The 22,800-nt window shown below is 37.7% G+C and overlaps 1 protein-coding gene across 3 annotated transcripts in view; it reads left to right on the plus strand.

The window, feature by feature from the left end:
* LOC121872711 overlaps window positions 1-16,698 on the plus strand; it is a 136,694-nt gene extending 119,996 nt beyond the window's left edge. For all 3 annotated transcript variants that reach the window (XM_042375717.1, XM_042375716.1, XM_042375718.1), the window contains exons 3-7: window positions 2,802-2,938; window positions 10,387-10,529; window positions 11,715-11,798; window positions 12,328-12,447; window positions 15,681-16,698. In XM_042375717.1, the coding sequence (XP_042231651.1) occupies window positions 2,802-2,938; window positions 10,387-10,529; window positions 11,715-11,798; window positions 12,328-12,447; window positions 15,681-15,914 (718 nt within the window). In that variant the 3' untranslated portion in view covers window positions 15,915-16,698. The remainder of the gene's footprint in view (window positions 1-2,801; window positions 2,939-10,386; window positions 10,530-11,714; window positions 11,799-12,327; window positions 12,448-15,680) is intronic.
* The last annotated feature ends 6,102 nt before the right edge of the window (window positions 16,699-22,800 follow it).

Consider the following 22,800-nt stretch of genomic DNA (forward strand, 5'->3'; position numbering starts at 1 on the left):
ACGCTAAGAAATAAGAAATACGACATATTATTATCTTTATATCATATAGTCCACTCCTACTACCACCGATTATACCCAAAACCATGACAATCTGGATTTATATAGAATATTTTCTTTCTTTTCGTTGTTAAGTTGACGTATTTTTTTTACGACACTTCTATAGCTAAATCTGCACTTGTATTGATAGTGTTGGATGAAGGAACGAAGGTGTATTTACTAGGTGAATAGAATCTGCAATTTGTGTGATGAATCGGGTTGAGTTGGTGCGGGTAAGAGCGTATCAAGGTCGAGTGTGTTGGTGCATCAATACTGAGGTGGTGGTGCGTGTGTGTGGTGCGGTGTTTGACTGCCTGTTTCAAGGACGAACTTAATTTAGTTAACTGGAGCTAGCGTTTACCTAGTTAACTATCACTTGCCCCTAAACTGGCTCTTACCATGTCAACTGGCACTTGTGGTTATGTCTTTCTGGGCTTCTCGTCGTTTTAATGGTTTGGTTTCAGTGTTGTTAGCCATCTGATTATAAAAAAAAAACTTTTGGCCTTGGCGTGCTTGGATGTAGGTCTTGACGTGGTTGGTGCAAGGAACTGAATTGTAACAGTTTATTTAGCCAGAAAAATACAGATACAGAGTGGATAATAATAACAATATTAACATGGCTGAGCCAGTTGAGAACCTGAGTTCTCTTTGAGGCACCTGATATATACTATACATTTATCTCCAAGGAAGTATTATGTAACATTTAGTATCATTTGGAATAGTACAATAGCATGGTGGTAATAAGTACATCTCATAGATAGTGTTACCACGGTTATCACTTCAATATTTAATTATTTTATTATTTATTATTTTTTATTTATTTTTTGTATTATTTGTACTTATTTTTTTTTATACATACATATATATATATACACACACACACACACACACACATATATATATATATATATATATATATATATATATATATATATATATATATATATATATATATATATATATATATACATACACACAGACATACACATATACATATAAATTAGAGTGGAATCTAAAAACATACGTATAATGGGGGAGCAGTACAACCTGGGTTGTGCAGTAATAAGGTTGAACAAGAGGACTGTTTTTATTCCTTGGTAGGTTGTAGGTCTTGACGTGGATGGGTGTGGGTCTTGACGTGATTGGGTGTAGATCTTGACGTGGTTGGTTGTAGGTCTTGACGTGGTTGGTTGTAGGTCTTGACGTGGTTGGTTGTAGGTCTTGACGTGGTTGGATGTTGGTCTTGACGTGGTTGGTTGTAGTTCTTCACGTGGTTGAATGTAAGTCTTGACATTGTGAGATGAGTGTAAATCTTGACGTGGTTAGGTGATGTAACGTTCCCACTGGCTCTCATTCATGGTTCTGTTTCCACATACGGACTGGATTATGTTTTTGTTTTTTATCAAAGGCCATTTCGTGATATGGTGTAGTAATTTTCTTTATCTTTTACACCGTGACTAATCGTGACCCTAATATTGTCTTCTTACGTTGACTCACAATGAAGATGTTGCGCACGCCTTATGTCTATTGTTCGAGGTTGGGGTGAAATAGAAAGTTTATTTTATTTAGCCAGAAAAAATACTGTTACAAAGGTTAGGTTTTTAAGAATCTTTCAGTTCTTAGCCGTCGAGAGAGACGAGATTTACCCGGTCTTAATTTTAATGTGACAATTGGCTAGAAATTATTAACTAAAATGTCTTTCTTTCTATCTATGTTTTTCTCTTTTGATTTACTTTTTTTTTATCCTCTTCACCACTGATCGGCTCATTAGCCGCTTGGGCGATTGGTCACGTCTCTGTTACGCGCTGTTGGCAAGTACTGGGCATGTACTGGCTCCTGAATGTATCTGAACATGCTCCAGTCCTTGTCAAGTCTGGTCTTGAAAGAGCTCACACTCGGTGCCGGCACAGCAGTGGCAGATTGCTCCAAGAGTTCACAACTGTCACTCCGAAAAAGTTACCCCTCACAGTTTTCTGGGCTAGCAGCTTCTTCTTTCTACCTTGAGCTGTGACCCCTTGTGTTGCGAGCGTCCGCCAGCTCCAGGTAAGGGCATTCGACTGAGTAACTGAGTAGTGCCCTTTGAGATGTTTGTACACCTCAATTAGGCCCCCCCCCCTTGCCCGTTTATAGTATAAGCTAGGCAATTTCAGGCGCTCTAATCTCTTAGGGTAGTTGAGATGCCGAAGTGCAGGCACCAGTCTGGTGGCCCTCCTTTGGACATTTTCAATCAACTGACAGTCCCTAGCATATCTCGGGAACCAGACAGGGCGCCAGTACTCCAGACGGGGAAGCACTTCACTCTTGAAGATCTGAACGATCTTCTTATAAGACCTAATAATTTAGTTGCCTGATTCACCTTCTCGTAATGGCCCGAGAACTTCAGCTCGTTGTCAACATACACACCTAGGTCCTTTTCACATTCGGTCTCAATTAATGCAGCTTCTTCGTCCCGTCGACATAATTATGATACGCCTCCTTACCGTTGGTACGTCCCAGGTGCAATTTCCCTCTACACTTTCTCTCTCACTTTATCTCTTTAAGCTTTTTCTTAGGATATTTCAAGAAACTACTGAATTAATTAGCATATCAACTAATACTAATACTATTTCGGTTTTTGCAATAGGCTTATAAACATTCTACTGATATATGAATATTGATAATAACCTTTAATTACTGTATTGCGATGGATTGTAGATTTTTCTCTTTATTTAATTTGGCCTTCCCGAGTATAGTAGGCGGGTAATACATGATGCCTTCACCCTCAGATGTGGAATGGGTGCTGGGATGAACGCTATTGAAACTGCCTCACTCAGCGGGTCTGAACCTGGAGAGGACTTTAAGGAACATTTGAGACACCACGCTGCCCCTGGCTTCCCCCGAGTACCCTCTTACTCAAGGACAGGTGAGTGCCAAAGTAGATAGGTGAGTGCCCAAGTAGGTAGGTGAGTACCCAAGTAGGTAGATGAGAGTCCGAGTAATTAGGTGAGTGTTCGGGTTGGTTGGTTATATTTCAATGAACTGTTCAATCTACGTATGGTAGGTTAAGGCAGCACTATGTTATGATGATCTTATCTCGTCGACGTTATTGCAACCTTGGCCATGTTTGTACCTGTGGCCTTACATTCGTTGTCAGAATTATTGATTTTTGTATTTGAATCTGTAATGTACAAGAGATTCATTACAATAATTTTCACCATCTCTGCCTCAAACTGCCTGTGACTGGCCCTGTCAGTTAATTCGCTTCATATCTGTTAAACGTCAATGTTATCTCTTCTCTCATAACCTTACTTAATTTATGTTGCTTAAGCTACCAGTGTGTTCTTAGTTCACCTAAACTATCACGTAGTATAGTACTGTATTGTAGGAACAGGTCAGAACTGTATAACTCTCGACTGCCTTGTAAGTTCCATTACAGTACTTCGAGGTTTTATGGTATTCCATACCTTTTTCTTATTGACTAATGAAGTATATTTAGTATGAGTCGCCTAGGCAATGTCAGAGGGTCAGATGGTGATAATTGAGACAAAGTGAAGACTGTGTATGTATTAGTGTAAAAAAACCACACACACACACACACACTACTGCTATTTTTACCTCTACTACTTCTACTTCGCTGTCATTTGGAATCGAGTATGACGATAATCCGCTATGATACAATGATACGAGTTAGGGCTGTCACCTTCATTGGTGAGTTTTGAAGTGAGTAAAGAGACCGATACAGGACCAGCAGAGTCGTTCACACGAGTTACACATGTGGAGGGCTACATAGAGTGCGGGAGGGGCGGTGGCAGAGTCTTTCCGGCGTTGGCGCTTGTTTGCCTCGGCTTGCAGTCGGGCTAACTTGAAAGTATTGACACCTTCTCGAGTGGTGCTCCTCCAAGCGTTACGATGTGGAATAATCTACTAACATGTGAGGGGGTTGATTTGTCACTTTTTCAGGTTTGTCTTAAGACTATCCTTATACCTATTCAGTTGCCTGCCGGCATTATGTTTACTATTCATTAGGTGACTGTAAAGTAGCTACTTTGACAGTCTACTGTCGTCCATGCGGGTAACATGGTCAGTCCAGCGTAGTAGTTCATGGATAATGGTAGCCTTAGTGCTCCTACAGTTGGTGTCAGCAAGAGTACTGGCATTTGTTCTCTTGTCTTCCCAGTGAACACAGATGATGGGACTTAGACTACATTGGTGAAAGTTTTCGAGTGCCTTGAGGTGCCTCCTGTTTGTGACCCATGTCTCACTGCCATATACCAGGGTGAGGAGGACCACTGCTCGATATACGTGTAACTTTGTAGATAATTTCAGCTCCCTACAGCTGAAGACACGGTTTCGGGGTCTGCCAAAGGCTTGAGATGCACATCTGATCCGATGCTGAATCTCTTCATTGATGTCCGCGGTGGTGGACAGGTGGGAGCCCAGATACTGAAAGTGGGTAACATTAGAGAGGGTAGTACTGTTAAGCTGGATGGATGGTGGAGGTGTGTCTGAACCAGGGGCAGGTTGAAAGAGAATCTGAGTTTTACGTACATTCCCTATACTGCCCGATTCTGGGGTCACTAATTTTAAGGGGATAACTAACTCTATTCTTAATTTTAAGGTCGCTGCCACCAGCCCCCCTGGACAGTATGTAGCTCGTTAGGTAGCAGGCAGAGTAAGCTAGGCATTGGGTTGGGATTTTCATTGACCAAATCGAGAGTGGGAAGAAGGGTGAAACATCAAGCATGACTTAACTAATTTATTCCTTATAAAACATATTGCATCCTCACAATACAAAAAGAGTTGGCCTTCATCAGGAGGACCACTTCATCCATCAGTTCTTTAAATTCCACAAAAAACTTTGCTGCCCCTTCCTTATCAGCACTAGCAGCTTCACCATGCCTAACAACACTGAAAATGTCACTTCTTTTCTTAAATTTTTCGAACCAGCCTTTGCTGGCCCAAAAATCTTCAAATTCTGTGCCTGAAGAACCAGGTTGATCTGTCTTTAAATGTTCAAAAATCTCCCTGGCTCTTTCACAAATGAATTCAGTAGAAACTGAATCACCTTTCATCTGTTTTCCCTAATCCAGATGAGAAGTAACCTCTCAGTTTCTGCAATTAGGGATCTACTTTTAAACACTCTGGTAGATTTGTCTCTCACTTTCACTTCTTTAAATTTGTCTTTCTGTGCAAGAATTGTCGACACAGTTGATATCGACATGCCATATTCTTTGCATAGCGCATTTGTTCTAATGCCTTGTTCATGTTTTTTTATATAATTTCCTGCTTGGTTTGGATTGAAATGGCTTTTCTTGATCTCTTAGGCCCCATGCTGGATTCAAACAATGTCAACACGTGATTTTTTAAGTTTAAACTAGCTGTAAATAAAGAATGTTTTCTCTAAAATAACACTGCACCGCGCTATATATTGTCAATATGTAAAATAAATTTTAAAATGACCAATAATTTGCTTGGAAACACAGAAAAAAGCATTTGGTTGAAGAGAGTCTCAAGCAAGATGTTACCTCCACTGAAAACAGAGAGAGACTAACGCTTGTTTGGTGTGTTAAGAGGCTGGATGGCGTGCATAAAACTAGTGACTTTACCTTCAATTATGTTCAATAATTGTTAAAATGACTAAAAAAATTTAATATTAAACTTTTAAAATTATTGAATAGTATAAACTTCTTGATATTTACTAAAATAGTAAGGAATTTAAGCCCTAGAACCGATTACTGTATTGGCGGACTAATACTACAGCTGGTTGACTGCCAAGTGCAAGCGAAAACATGTTGAGGTCGGCTCGTAAGAAACTCATTAACCGAGGGATTGCTCGTTAACAGAAGTTAAGAATCGTATGGGAGGTAACTCGTTAACCGAAATCTCGTTAACCGAGATGCTCATTAACCGAGGGATCACTGTACACTAGTCCATATCAATTGGACCTTCCCAATCATCCTATAGATACCTTGAGTTCTAAATTCTGTGAGTACATACACTTAATTTTATATGACCGTACCTTGGTATAATTCGTATAAAACAAACAGTAGGTGAGTTATCCTTTACCAAAGTTTCCCATTTTCTGAGACTCTACACGCGCAGTGGGTTTGAATGTTATGTAGCGTAATATGAATAAAAGAGTTGTTAAGGATGACAATGATGTGCGCAGTACATCACCTCAAGGCCGAAGTGTGCATACGCATCTGCGTAGGTGTTCAGGTTCTCCTGTAGGTTGTGTTCAGTGTGAGCAACAAGGGTGAGGTTGTCTGCATACTGAAGTTCAATAATGGAAGCTGCCAACACCTTTGTTTTTGCCTGGAGTCGTCTTATGTTGAAAAGACCCTTCATCCGGTACTGGATGTCCACCCCGCCGGCTAAATTGGCACTGGCAATAGTAAGGAAGGCAGCCAAGAAAATGGAAAAGAGAGTTGGTGCCAGTACACATCTTTGTTTAACCCGTTTAAATGGGAAAGAACTCGGACTGGATGCCAATGTGGAGTCTCCTCATATTGGCGATGAATTTAAGTGGGCAGCCAAAACGACTGAGGGTCCACCAGAAGGTTTCCTTGTTGACCGAGTCGAAGGCCTTGGTTAGGTCGATGAAAGCCATGTCACGACCCTGTTCTCTGCACTTTTCCTGTATCTGGTGGGTAACAAAGATCATGTCAGTGGTGCCACATGAAGGTCTAAGCCACATTGAGATTCTGGCAGGAAGCTTTCCGCCTCAGGAAGAAGTCTGTTTAGGAGGACTGGGGCGATAATCTTGCCAGCTATGGACAGCAGCGAGATCCTGCGGTAGTTTTCACAGTCTGACCAGTCTCCCTTGTTCTTATAAATATTGATGATGGAGGCATGCCAGTGGGCCTATGTGCTGTCCCTCTGGGGCACACACACACACACAGGCTCATAGGTAAGCTAATTGGAAGTCCAGCTTGTGCAACTCCTGGAGAATTATTGGTGTCTGCAATTTTGCATGTCTCTAATCTGCTGGTTCTGTGAATGTGGAAGCATAGGAGTATCATGCCTGATAAAGGAAATACTGGTGTGAACACAGTAAGATTGTTATACAAATACAATGATATCTCCATTAGCCGAAACAATTGGTGCAGAGCACTTCCGAGAATGAGAAATTTCCGGGTAACGAGTCGACTCTTTCAAAGCCGGATAAAAAAATCCCTCATCCCTGGAATTTTCTGGGAAGAAATGTGCCTTATTTTCATATCTCAAACTCGGAAAAAAAACCCATCCCCGGAATTTTCCGGGTATCAGGAAAGTTTTCTCTGAATTTTCCGGAAAATGTGCCCCTCAGAAAATTGTTCCCAAAGCCAAAATTTTCCGGAAAATTCCGGCTATCAGGGAGATCCAGTTTTGAGGGATTCCGGCTAATGGAGATATTACTAGAGCCTGTCAAAACTTCCCTCCCTCCAGGATTCCAGTGAGGACACTGTAAACTTGTAATATTTCTTTGCTTGTAAAAATTTTATTGTCTTACCAATTTGATCATATGTCCCAACAGGATGAAGAAACTGCACTATTTGAGACTGAATGTGAGAAGGACCTAGGTGTGTATGTTGACAATGAGCTGAAGTTCTCGGGCCATTGCGAGAAGAAGGTAAATCAGGCAAATAAATTATTGGGTCTTATAAGAAGGTCGTTCAGATGTCTAGACGGTCCGTCCCTCGTAACGATCTTCAAGAGTGAAGTGCTTCTCCATCTGGAGTACTGTCACCCCGTCTGGTCCCCGAGATATGCTAAGGACTGTCAGTTGGTTAAAAATGTTCAAAGGAGGGCCACCAGACTGGTGCCTGCCCTTCAGCACCTCAGCTACCCTGAGAGATTGGAGCTCCTGAACTTGCCTAGCTTATACTACAGACGGGCAAGGGGTGACCTAATAGAGGTGTATAAGCATTGCAAGGGGCACTACTCAGTCTAGTGTCCTTACTTGCAGCTGGCGGACGCTCGCCCCACAAGGGGTCACAGCTCAAGATTGAAGAAGCCTCAAGTCCAGAAAACTGTGAGGGCAAACTTTTTCGGAGTGAGAGTTGTGAATTCTTGGAACAATCTACCAGAGAGTGTTGTGACGGCACCGAGTGTGAGCTCTTTCAAGACAAGATTTGACCAACACTGGAGCAGGTTCAGGTACATTCAGGAGCCGGTGCATGCCCAGTACTTGCCAACAGTGCGTAACAGAGCCGTGACCGATCGCCCAAGCGGCTAACGAACCGATCTTTTGGTGAAGAGGATAAAAGAAAAGGAAAAGTAATCAGAGACGTGACCGATCGCCCAAGCGGCTTACGAGCCGATTAGTGGTGAAGAGGATAAAACATATACCTGTACAGTACTGTATTACAGTAATCCTGCCAGAACTTTTGGAAAAGCATAACATGTCCCAGATGGGACTGGTAATTGTGGTCTCAAGGACTGCAGAATGTCATATAGTTCATATTGTGACAACTTTCATCCTCTTGCTCTTCCACAATATTATAATTTCTCTCCTCAACAACAGTGTTTAACTACGTTTCCACCATGTTGTATATGATCCACATGTTTGCAAGTTGGAGCTCTTTGCCTCAGGATCTAGTACTTGGGGGGGGGCCCACACCAAGTACAGGTTTGAAACATTGTTTAACTGGGTGGTGATGCACATGTGAGCTTCTTTTGTTAAGTAAGTATTTTTTACATAAAAAGCCAATTGCATATTGAGATTCCAGTTTGTTTTGTTGAGGACTCATCGGTATACGGTACAGTACAGTGGTCCCTCGGTTAACGAACACAATTTGTTCCAGAGGGTCGTTCGTTAACCAAATCCATTGTTTCAATGGGATATTGGGTAATTGGTTCCAGCTCACCGAAAAGTACATACAAAGTAAAAACAAAATGCAGTAAAGTACACTTATTTTGAGGTGTGTATGTAGAAAGCTCCTGGTTGTTGATGCTAATGGGAATTAGAAGTGGGGGTGGAGGAGAAGGGAGAAGTGGGGATGGAGGAGAATCACTTTTCAGGGTACCCATGCTTGATGCCATCATTTCACCAATAAAATTTTAAGTTCACTAGGTGTAATTTAAGTTTAGTTTATTTAAATCAACACTGCACTGTGCTATATATTATCAATATGTTAACTAAATTCCAGAAAGACCAATAATTTAAATGAAAAATGCAAAAATATTCAAGACACCAACAAAATAGATGTTCACTCCACTGTCAACAGAGCCCAACTGACGCCTTGTTGCTGGGTCAAGCTGCTGATGGGCGCACAAAAAACTAGTTCCCTGTACTGCATATATTATCAATATGTTAAATAAATGTTAAAATGACTAATAATTTTAATATAAAAAATGCAAAAATATTAAAGAGCACAACTTTCTTGATATTTATTCCACTGGAAATGAATGTAAACAAAGAACAGATTACTGAATTGGCAGACTAGCCCATCAGCTGATGCTCACAACAAAACGTGATGTTCGTAAGGATTTTGTTAATTGAATTTTTTTCGTTAACCGAATTGAAGATTCTTATGGAAGGTAATTCGTTAACCGAACCGTTCGTTAACCGAGGGACCACTGTATAGTGTACTGATTACAGTTCATATATGTTATACATAACACAGCTGTTGGTTGGGAGGGAGAGAAGTAGAGCTCATAAAATATTACTAATGTTAAATTCTAAGAATTTGTGAGTAAAGTACAGTAGGTCAAGGATGACTAGTGACTAGATAAGCATTATTAATAATGTTAAAGAAGTGAATGGAGACAAGTCTGTCCATCTGTGTATGCCAGTCATCTTCATTTCAATTCCAAATTAACAAGATGGGATAACTGCACTAAATAAGAGGCCTCAACACCTTCACCTATGTCATGCAGAATATATGATGATGGATCTGTTTTAAAAAGCTCGACCTCTAAAATCAATACTTGAACCTCTTTTATATATAAAATTATTGAGCAATGCAAATACAGCTGCCCTGAAAATTTGATTCATATAATTGAATGTAAATATGATGGTGAGAGTACAGTAATTTATTTTACCACCTTCCCCTATCTGTTCTTCAGTACATTATATTTCTCTTTTTGTGTCTGCCTAGTTTGAATAAATGTGTCATGCTTAGGGCCACCAAACTTTTCTAATGTTATTGATGCTTGAAATTGTGTTGCCAGCAATTTAAGTTCCTGGTTTTGTTTTCTTGGACACAGAAAATGGCAGAATACAGTACTGTGTACATTCAAATTGTCATATTTGTAGTTACATTATAATATTCAAAACATGTTAACTATTTGTAATGAGATTACCTAATATCTGTGTGAATGTTTTATTTATGGAAACTTTTACTTTTAATCAGGTGGTTTTTTTATATATTTGCAATGCATTTCCAGGAGTGTTGTCAGCATCATCATCAACAGCATCTATGCCCATGTGCCGCATCTGTCACCACCCACAAGGTGATGGTTTGGACACACTCATCTCACCCTGCAGATGTGCTGGCACCATGCAGTTCATCCACCAGGGCTGCCTTAATGTACGCAATCTTCGCTTTGCTTACAAGCTCTACCACCACACTGTAATCCTCCCCACTGTACTAGGGTGGAGGAAGGAATTCATGTGAACTGTTGTATACAAGGCAAATTATTATGGAGAAAAAATTGACAAATATGTATGCATTGTGTACTGTAACTTCTTACTTATGATCCAACCCACATAAATTATACTTCAGTGATACCTATAAGAAATAAAACAATAACTCAACCAAAACCACATGACAGCCTCCCTTGCCAGATCTTCTTTAACAGTTATCATAACTACAACAATTAGACCTCATCAACCACCCTTGCAACTTCTTATTGAACCACTGTCCTCCATAAATGTGCTGTAGACTGTAGACAAAAGCACACCACCACACAGATAGTCTTATTAACTAACACACCCCAGCCTTCCAAAGCCTAAGGACCTACAAACACATCCTTAGTCAAATAACATATTTTTTAGTCATCAGACTACCATCAGAACCCAGCACCAAATAACCCACCCACTACAGTCCTGTATAGAAAAACAAGAGTTCACCTAATGAGTTGATTTTGGCCAGCACCACCACCACCACTCCTTCAACTAGTATAGACACTGAATCTACCTGACTCGGTGTTCCTCTCCGCCCAAGCTACTGCTCATCCCTGCGATACTCGTCACCTAAAAGCTTCCAATCCATCCCTGACACAACACATAATTATTCAACATAACTCTAAAAGAGATCTCTAGGAGAGACTGGTAGATGCTGAATTATTGAATGTCACTGACTTCATGAGGGATTTAGGGCAATGTTGCAGAAGCTACCATACATGTCATTGTTTTTGTTTTTTTCTTATTCTTAGTTCTTTGACAATTTTGAAGTAATGTCTAAAGCCCAGACATACTGTATTATGAGGACCACATTTCAATGTAAAGTTCACAAGAAGTATTGTAAAAAAAATTCAAGTCAACATTTAAGTGGTTGATATAAAGTTTTAAATACAGTCCTGTACAGTATTCCAAAAGCAGCCAGTATTAAAGTTTATCATAGAGTTCATGTGTTTATTATTTCTTATAAAACCTTGATATATCTGCAGTAGTATTTGAGCTTACCGGTACTGTCCGGGAAATATTACAACTACATGATAATCATACCTGAATAATATATTGATCAAAACTTATGTATGGTTTTATATTTCAGAAATGGTTAGAGGTAAAACGGTGCAAAAAGGCTCCAGCTTGTGAGTTGTGCAACTATCAGTTCCACAGACACAAGAAATTCAGAGTAAGTAGGCAGTTGGTAGCTTGTAGTTGTGGGTGATTTTTTACACATTAGTTACATTATTTTAGTGATGGATGGGCTGCTGATTTTTTATGCTGTATTGTGTGAAATGACAGGGATAAACTACTGTAGTGGTATTGATCTAAGTAAAGTAAAGACAAGACCCTTGATACAACAAAGACTTCAGGGTTCTAGTTACAAAAGTTTCAGAAAAGAAAACAAATTGTATGGAAAGTATTTATAAATCTATTGAAGATGCTGTTACTGTATATGATTTAAGAAGATAAAATGCAAACTGGAGTCTGTAAATGAAGAACTATCTGTTGGTAATGATAGTTTGTGTATTGTATTTGGGGAAAACTCAAAATAAAATTTGAAGGTAGAGTGAGGAGTAGGTGTGTGTGTGTGAGATATAATTTGCTTTGATTAGCTTATGAAATGAGCTGCTGGTGCTACTACTCCTTGAATATAGAAAGCAGTACGGTATATTGTGTGTACTGTATATATCTTTATGCTAGTTAACTTTCCACAGCTACACCATTGGCAGCTTCCATCTTGCTCAAGAGCTGATAAAATCCTTCATTCTATCTTCTTGGTGTGCCTAATAATCATGGCTGCTTGTGCGACAATCACAATTATCTGCTTCAAACAGGTAAGTGATAATTAATTTAATTTAACATTTCACCACCTATCAGTTTACAAGTCATTCATGTGGTTGGTCTGTTCGTTGTTATGGTACTTTACCTTTTATGAATTTTATTATCCTAAGTCAGGACTTGAACCCAGGACACAGTCATGAGAGATACGGTTTACCGCTTTACCACCGTTCTTATTGGCTGCAGCACTCCCACAGTTTTGTATATAGCTCTACATCTATATATGTCTCCACTGTTGCTTTGTTATTCACTCATACACACTACATCACTTTTAGCAGTGCCATTTCAAATTTCAATTGACCCTTAGTTGCAACTCTCAGTAGAACCAGACCTTCCTCCTGGCCTTTTGTGGTTTAGACATAATCATGCCTTTTATCTCATACCTGATGCTGCTCCTCATTTCTTGTTTATATTTGTTTCCTTAATGTAAATATTATTTTCTTTGTCTGCATTTTATTTCCATTTCTTTATTGTAGACATTTGTAGGTTTGTATTTTTACTTATCTTATTACTTTCTGAAAATGAGTTCATAAATTCTTATACGTACTGTATCACAGGATAACCAATACAATATGCTTCTATTCAGAGGTGTCACTATCACAGGAATATTCTTTCTGATTCTATTGAAGGCAAACAGATTTAGAGGTTAGCCAGTGATTTGTCTGAACCATCATACAAATTTGTGACCTGCACACCTCCTTTTGAACCTGATGCCATTCTTTCTGGAAGATTACATTTATGGTTAAGGAAGTCACATTCTGCAGATATAATTTTTTTATTTTGGTACAGTATGTATTGTTGCCGCCCATTGAGCGACTGTGGGTTAATGACACCCTTACATGTAGGACTCGATTGTTCTTTATTCGGTCAAAACCTGCAGAGTACAAATTACATATGTTACATATGAGATAATTAATTCAATCATATGTTCCATCACTATTATCGACTACATATAGTATATTTGAGTAGAGTAGGGTGTTAAACCATATAAAACTTATGTGTTTTGGGTCGAATGTAGGTCTTATTGACTCCTTGACTTGATAGGTCACTGGACGGATCGAGACTGCCCTCGATTTTGTCAGCCAGAGGCGAGGGCCAGCTGTTCACACCTCAGCAAGGCTCGTTTTCAACACTCCCTCTGTCTCTCTCCTGCCCCCCCTTCTCTCTTTCTATTCCTCTCTCTCTCTCCCTCCCTTCTACTTTATTCTCCTGGCGGTAACACTCCCCCTGTTGAGCTTGCTCGAAACCCATTATCTGCCGGGAGTCTCACTTCCCCAGCTGCCATTCTATAAACCTTCTAATCTACACTACGCTATTCAGAAGTCGATGCTACGAGGAGTACCTGGCTCATAGCTTATCGAGGATACCCTCCCCCTGGTCAGCGTTCGTTGTCAGCACCGTGGTTTCTTTCTTCACCTCTGGGTCTCCGTCTGTGAGGTCTGGAATCCTAATTGGACTCTTTTGCCAACCGTCTTCTTCCAACAAGAGGAAAGCGGGTCCCCGAATCCACCTGCCCTGGTCGTATGAGTGACCGGTTAGCATCTCCGTCGTTCAGGGCCTCCAGGTCTTCTACGCTGACTAGGCTTATCCCCTCTGCCTTGTTTCCTTCCATGACTGGTGAAGCGATGCCATGTAACTGAAGTTATACAAGTGATGTCATACAATCTGAAGTCATGTAAGCAATGTCATACAACTGAAGTCGTATAAGCGATGTCATACAACTGAAGCGATGAAGCGTATAAGCGATGTAATACAATCACGACCACAGTGGTGACACACGAGCGATGTCCCTCAAACGCGTGACGTGCACTACGCACGAGTGATGTCACACAAAACAGTGATATCACACATGAGCGACGTCCTTGCTTGAATACTGAAATAGATATATTCCATTGAATGTATTATATTTCGTATTCTCAACCTGTAATAGGGCCATCAATGCTCTCACAACGTTACTTAATTGTCTGTACACTTTGAAACACTGTCTTTCCCACGTGTTCGTACGAATATTACTAACCCAGAGGCCACTCTGTCAAGAATTAACGATAACACTCCCGCGCGCCTGTACGAACAATTTTGCGCCGAGACCAGTTCTTTCTGAAATGGCTGACACTGGACCACATTTCTAAACACATGTTATACACGTATTCAACTCGCACCACTGGGTTTACCGGTAACTATTGTTATACAGTACATACAGTATATACATATATATACACATATACATATATACATACACATATACATATATACATACACATATATACATACATATACATATAACTTGAATGTTGTACACACACTTAACCCACAAACTCCATACTCCATCTGTGAGGGAATTACTACATTAGGTGTCTGCTGTTCAATACCTCAGCGCACATGATCTACGTGACCTCCACTGTAAACATTAATCTGTATGTTCACTGTATGTTCCTTTAACTTTCTCTAATGAAGGCTTTTGTTAAACTACCACTGTATGTAATAAGTCATTTATGTCCAATGTATATTTTCAGAACTTTTAAACCGTTAATTACTATTATTATTATTATTATTATTATTATTATTATTATTATTATTATTATATATAGGGATCACACTTTAATCGATGATTCACAAATTCACACAAAGACGTCTCCGTTCTCCTGCTGCGTAGTTGTGGGGGTGAGTCGGTCTCCCTGAGGTCCATCTGTTGAGTCACTTGGTAGTTTAGACTGTTCCTGAGTCTAGGACCCATGTTTTGACGGTTGCCGCCCATTGAGCGACTGTGGGTTAATGACACCCTTACACGTAGGACTCGATTGTTCTTTATTCGGTCAAAACCTGCAGAGTACAAATTACATATGTTACATATGAGATAATTAATTCAATCATATGTTCCATCACTATTATCGACTACATATAGTATATTTGAGTAGAGTAGGGTGTTAAACCATATAAAACTTACGTGTTTCGGGTCTAACGTAGGACTTATTAACTCCTTGACTTGATAGGTCACTGGACGGATCGAGACTGCCCTCGATTTTGTCAGCTGGAGGCGAGGGCCAGCTGTTCACACCTCAGCAAGGCTCATTGTCAACACTCCCTCTGTCTCTCTCCTGCCCCCCCACCTTTTCTCTTTCTATTCCTCTCTCTCTCTCTCCCTCCCTTCTAGTTTATTCTACTGGCAGTAACATGTATATTATATTTGAATGGTGTGTACTGTATTTATACTTTAAATTTTGTATTTCAGGATCGTGTTCTTCCTAAGAAAATTGATGATGCAGAACTAACAAAATCTGAAGTAGTTACCTTGACATGTGGAGTCCTCTTCTTTGTCGCGTTCTTTGTGGCTATGTACGTTGAGGTGAAAGCACGTAATACACTTTATAGGCTGTTTACACGCTTCCTTTATTTAAATCAAACATGGCACATAGCAGAATATGATAGACGAAAAGATTCACAGTTTGGTCACGCCCCAGTCTAGCCCTAAATTTAAGAGTTGTTACATATTTTTGATGTACTTGTTACATGCCATTCTAGTGTTTTGTAGATGAGTGAATGAGACCTGGTATTTTGGTTACTTAAATAATGTATTAATGCTTTTTTACACATAATCTGTACTTCATTGCATTTCATGCTCTTTGTAATTAGTAACTACCTGTATTTGATAAGAGGAAGATAATAGTTCAAATTCTTCTCCTTAATGTCCAGAATGGAAGGAAGGAAGGAAATGAGACCATGATGGGATAATGTTCTCATATTAAACTTTTAGGAGTAAGGAAGGAAGTTTTTAAAATTACTGTATGTAGTTAAAATAAATAATATAATCAGTGATACAGACAATGTATGAGTGTGTGTGTGTGTGGAAGGAATAATACAAGATGTGGATGTGTTTCATATGGGTGATGATAAATAGTCAGTTCCCTTGATTTATACAATAAATTGTCTTACTGTAAAGTCCACTACTTCACTACTACTAGCCATGTATATTAACTTGTGCAGGTTTTTATTCTGTTCCCAGATGTGATGCTCATAACAGTTAAGTTTTGCAGATCTGTCATTGAATAGAGTATGTGAGACAATCATCTTGTTACATACAGTGCTGTACTTCTGGCCTCGGTGGTCTCCTAGAAAACCGGAAATTATTCACTTTAAGGCTAAAGCTAAAAATAATTTTCCATTGATTGTGGTCATGGATGTCATTCATTGCTATTTTGAAAAAGCACTGAAAATTTGATTAATTTATGAAGTTCATAATATATATATATATATATATATAATATATATATATATATATATATATATATATATATATATATATATATATATATATATATATATATATATATATATATATATATATATATATATATATATATATATATATATATATATATATATATATATATATATATATATATATATATATATATTCTGTATTACATCAGAGCCATTACTGTACTAGCAAACTACCATGACCAAATAACACCAACTCCTGCTCATGTTACTGTAGTGCTCTGAGAACACTTCACCATATTTTTGCCTGATAATTTTGCTGTAATTTCAAGTCAGTTTTCATGCTGAACAGAATAGTCTACAAAGAATATATACTTTAAATTTGATTAACCCTTGGCGCCGGGTGACGTTCCAGAACATCCGCCTATTCCCGCCATTTTTTTTTTTTTATTCTTGGAAAAGTTTATTTTTCTCAATTTATCCTGGGGGGGGTGGGGGGGTTACTGCCAGAAGCAACCTAACCCGGTTTAATGCCTCAAAGAAATGTTGAAAATGACAAGCAAATTGTGTAAGTACTGTACTGATGTCTGAAAGAAAAATCTTGTACTATATGCATTGTAGTAATGATTCCTGTAAATAAATTTCTATCACTTTTACTCAGTAGTCACTGAAGAACTGAAAACGGAACTTTTTTTTTAAATAAAAATTAACCCTTTTGCTGGCAGTTCATGTGGTCCAAATCTCACCCGTAGTGAGATCGATGATGCAATCTGTCATTGCCAATCTCGCCCATAGACTGGCCAATGACGCTGTCTGTGTTGCCGAAAATGCATTGATTTTTCATTTAATTTATTTTTCATTTACCATTTACGGGTAAAATTATGCAATTTTTTTTCTTTTTTATTGAGTTAAAAAGATAAATTATCTGATTAAGTGATAAAAGAACAATATACTTGTACTGTACTAGTTGTATAAATGAAAGGGGTGGCTGAAAATAAGTGTGGAAAGATAACATCTTGTGCACCAGATCTACATGCAAGTGGTCTGGCCAGTGTGAGCACTCAGGATCAAGGGAGGCGTATTGCTCCCCACGGCCCGTATAGTGACACAAATACTGTACTGTAGTGTCATCGGCTGGCAAAAGGGTTAAGGGGCGATGTAATTTGAAAATAAAAAGCACACAAGTTTATTATTTGTACTGTGTTAACTTATGTAACAGAAACCATTGAGTTTCCTAAAATAATTTGCATACTTAAATGCAAATTATTTGTTCATCCGTAATATGCAAGTTACCGGTAATTTGTATTTCAGGCAACTCCATCAGTAACAGGGATTAAGCCTATACTGAGCCAAACAAGATACAATATATATTTTATGCCAGGTTGGTAGTCTAAAAGTAATGAAAGGTTACTCGATTAGTTCTGACATACCATGGTAACAGTTTTTTTCCAGTCCTCACAAGTAATTATTTTTATTATTGCAGTATACTGTACAGTGTAGCTTGATAACAAGCATTGCTGAAAGAGTGTGAGGTGTTTGAAAAGGAAAATTCTCTGGAGGCTACATCACCTCCAAGCCTTATGATAGAACTACAGTACTCAATGATTTGCATATGGATGCAAGACAGGAACAAACGTGATAGTTTTCATTGTGGAGAGAGCTAATATGCCTTGCACCAGAATTTTACTCATTGTGTGAGTAGACAAAGTTTATTGTATCTGAAAACTGAAGGACAGAACATCTTTAACTTGAACATCTGCTTCAGTGTAGTGTTAGTGATGTTTTGTTAAGACTGGAGGTCCTCACCCAGTTGTTGATATGTACAGTTTTATATCTAAAGTTTTGCTCATGAAACAGCTGTTGTATTAGACTACTCTGCATACTACTTTATTGCTTTGGATAGCTAATTATTAGTGTCATGATTTTCTGTGGCTTTAATATATTACCACTTGAATTTGGAGCGCAATAACATTGTTTATACATCACCTAGTCACTGTCAGTGGAAAGTGAAGACATTCACAATGGGGTAAAGTGTACTTAATAAAGATCACATTTTATGATACTGTTCTATATACACACTGTGTTGCAGGTTTCGCTTTTAAGTGATAACACATTTTAAGTTTGACATTTTTCTTTTTATCATGGAAAGTCACTGTGATAAATTTCTCACCTTGGCTAATAGGGTGTGCACATGAAACATCACTTCATATATTAAGAAAGTTGGTGTCTATACTAATAGAAAGCCTTTTTGACAGTACGGTAATCATATTAAACTTGTGTACTGTATATCTAAATTCTATTAGCTATACTGTATGTGAAGATAAATGGTAATCCCTTACATGCTTTACCTACAACGTAAAAGAACAGTGTTTACAGTATTTCTGGTGGTCTCAACAGATGTTATTATTCAGTTATATGATTTGTTGTCATACCAAATTTTTAATTATATTCAATACCAAAAATTATAGGCAAAGTGTGAAATTTATACTGTGTATATTTTTTAAATGATTGAAAGCATTGCAGCTATTGTGATGACTTTATATAAAACAGTGTCTCATTATTGCTATTAACATGAATTTGGTTTGATGTCATCTTGAGCTCAGCTGGCTAAACAACTACTGTGGCCAATTGTCCGTCCAGTGGTGTCACATCATCAGCTTTTCCATGTTTTATTTTTATTTATTTATTTACTTTTTGTGTGTGTACTATACAATAAAGTACTTCTATTAAAAAAAAATTATATTTAATTGATTCAATGTTTCTAGGGGGGAAGGGGGCAATAGTTTTAGATTTAAAATTACTGTATTCAGCCAGCTGGGCATTTACTTTTATCCTCTTCACCACTGATCGGCTCGTTAGCTGCTTGGGCGATCGGTCACGTCTCTGTTACTTTTCTTTTTCTTTTAGCTATCTTGGGTCAATTGTTTTATTTATAAAGTTGAAGGTGCAATAGTCTGCCATGTATATAACAAATCAAGTTTGAAATACATCAGTATTCCTGCTGACTGTGTGTAATGGATGATGTTCATGGGGATTGTAATGTGCATCATGAAATTTGAGCCCATTTGAAATTAATCCACGTTAACTTTTTTAAAGATATATACATTTCAGCAGACAATACAATTCCATTAAATTATACAAGAAATCTTTATTCAAAGGAGGGGAGGGTGTATATGATTTGAAATTACTGTACAGTATGGTATTCCAATTATTGCAGTGCATTTAATTTTTTATTTCACTGCAAAGTTTCACTGTATTGAACAAACACTATGAAGTGCTTCAGAATATTATTTTCTTGTAACAAACATTTTCATTATGTAAAGTGTTGTACTTATATCATTTAGTATGATCTGTAACCTGAAACATCAAATTTTGTCATTGGCATTAGTGTTGATACAGTATTTATTAATTCAAATATTTTGCAGCAGTGTGAAGCACTGTACCATAATTGAAATAGGAAACGATCTATTACAATAGATCACCAAGATATGACTATTTTTTTTATTAATACTCTATTTTCAAATTTAATTGAATCTCACCTTGATTATTGTCATATAGTTCTTTGTAATGAGTTAACGCACACTGCAATGAAGTGCTTCATGTAAATTGAAGACAATTTTAATTAATTGCTGAAGATGCAGTACAGGTGCTCCTCTACTTAAAAACGTTCAACTTACAACTTTCAGAGATACAAACATTATCACTGAGGTTGGTTACCTGCCAGAACAGGTGCTTAATGTGGATGAGACTGGATTATTTTGAAGAAAATTCCAGATAAAACAAACATTACCTAAGAGGAGAAGAATGAGCCAGGTTTTAAGGCTGTATTAAAGGGTATAGCTGTACTAAATATCCATAATCTTTTCATTTTTACAATATGTTTGGTATCTACAAGAGTAAAGTTGGGCTTACAAACAAGCCTCAGGAACGTAACTCGTTCGTAAGTAGAGGAGCACCTGTATTGCTTAAGTAGGAAAATTGTGTTAGTAAAAAGTATTTCATATTTTCCAAATACAGCACTTTAATCACTTGAGCTCATCACTGAGCCATACTGTAGATGTTGAATCACTCTTTGTACTGAAGTAATGTAAGCTCATTGTAGGAAAATAAAGTACAGAAAGGTGCTGAATATGGAGCTTTGTCTGCTGTACCAATCCATCCATTGACAACCATGTGCACACACACATGCACACAGACTTAATCACAGTCATCATCACTGAATAAATTGTCCCCTCACAAAATCTTGTCCAGTTATCATTATATTACTACATTTTGGTCGTATCAGGATATGGTATCATTTTGTCCTTCCATCATTGTTTTTTTTTTTTTTTTTAACCTGCTAGAACTGCTACCTTTGAAGTCATTCAGATATGCTCACTTTAGCTATTTCTTCCATTCATCATTTTTAATTTACTGTGTACATACTTTAGTCTGTTTAATGATTCACACCATCCTTTAAGTTCCTTTCCACAAGTACCAGTCATGTTATCATCCATCTTATTCCCATAACATAATTGTATTTTCTTCTTTATCCAGCTATAAGTTCCTCCCGTAGTGGAGTTCCTTGAAACAATACCAGTGTCATAACTGCATAATTTGTTTACTCGCTCATTATGGTCTTGGGGTAGCAGGGTGTCATAGCAGTTCATATAGCCAGCAGTTTAATCTGAACTCAGGTCACAGTGCTATTCGGTCATGGTACCGGTATTCACAGAACTGGTCACTCATTGCCTTAGTTGTGGACTAGCTAAGTCATTGCTTGGGAAGTTGCCACCTCAGTCAGCAGAACACTTTAAGGGATATCAGCTCTTTTATAAATATTAATTTCATGAAATATGCTTCTTGTTCTAGTCTGCTCTCTACATGAACTTAGCTGTAGTGTAATTATTAACAGGACTTTTTTATATTTTGTTTTCTTTCATGACGAATCATCATTCTGCAGTGCTAAACACCAGTTAGTCATGTGGTGCATTAATAGAGTGGAAATATAGTTTTATCTGTCATGTTTTATGGTTTATAAGTTTAATATTTGATTTACAGTACAGTACTTAGAATATTGTAGCCAGCAAAAAAAAAAAAAAAAAAATATGCAGAAAAGCATGATGCACTGACACTGGTCAAAGCTCAAAGCAAAAGCTTACCACACACAGGAAATGTATTACCACAGTTATTCTTGTCATTATTCTTTTAAACCATTAAAAGCGCTCTTGGTATTGACTTTTGCTTTTGGTGTATGGTGTTTTGGAGAAAAAATTCATTTATTTTTGCAACTTCGAAATTAGATACTAAATTTCATACACAAGTTCTGTTACATTGTATCTCTTAGAAATTCAAGAACTTGTTTCATAGGCCAAAGATTCTTTTGTATTGGAGTCTTCAGTGTACACACCTATAACGTCTTAAGTATGTAATTTCACAAAGATGACACTGCTTCTTTGTTGTAAGGTTGATTTATGTCTACTGTAAGGAGTGTTTTGTAATACTACTATAATTAATGAAAAAATACAAGATACTATTGTATGCTTGAATTATGTATATTTCTCTTCTCTATCTAGATTACAGTACAGTACCTAGATTTCCATTATTACTTATTTTTGTGATTTAAGATTTAAGGAATTCCTTTCAGAACCAGCACAATCTGCTTTTAAGGGGTGTGTTTGGCCAAAAAAATCCTCAAACTGACAATCACCATATATGTGACAATTCAAGGCATTTTTTGGTGAACTGAGTTTATTAGCAAGTTAAAAAATGTATTATACTATGAATTTTGCTGAATTATGGATGATCTTTGTATCAGCTTGAAAATTTATTTTCCAAACATACTCAGAATTCACTTCATAAGCTCAGATTTCCTGCATTGAGGTACAAATGTTTTCATCTACAAGACTCAAAATTTTCTGGGTTCTTCTATGTGTAAAAATTGTAAAATACCTGGATAATCCATGTGTTATATAGTTCAATAAAGGATTCCCTCTCTATTTTTAAAGACAGAATCACAAAGATGCAGACTTGAGCTTCTCCATACATTGCTTGTGTTTCAGTCCTGACTTCATCTGTTAATACAAATTCATGTATTTTGTATGTAAGTGCAAGGTGTAGACTTTGCATATCTATTCATAAGATCAATAAATTTA

This window comes from Homarus americanus, unplaced genomic scaffold, assembly GCF_018991925.1.
Source record: "Homarus americanus isolate GMGI-L3 unplaced genomic scaffold, GMGI_Hamer_2.0 scaffold39155, whole genome shotgun sequence".
NCBI lineage: Eukaryota > Metazoa > Arthropoda > Malacostraca > Decapoda > Nephropidae > Homarus > Homarus americanus.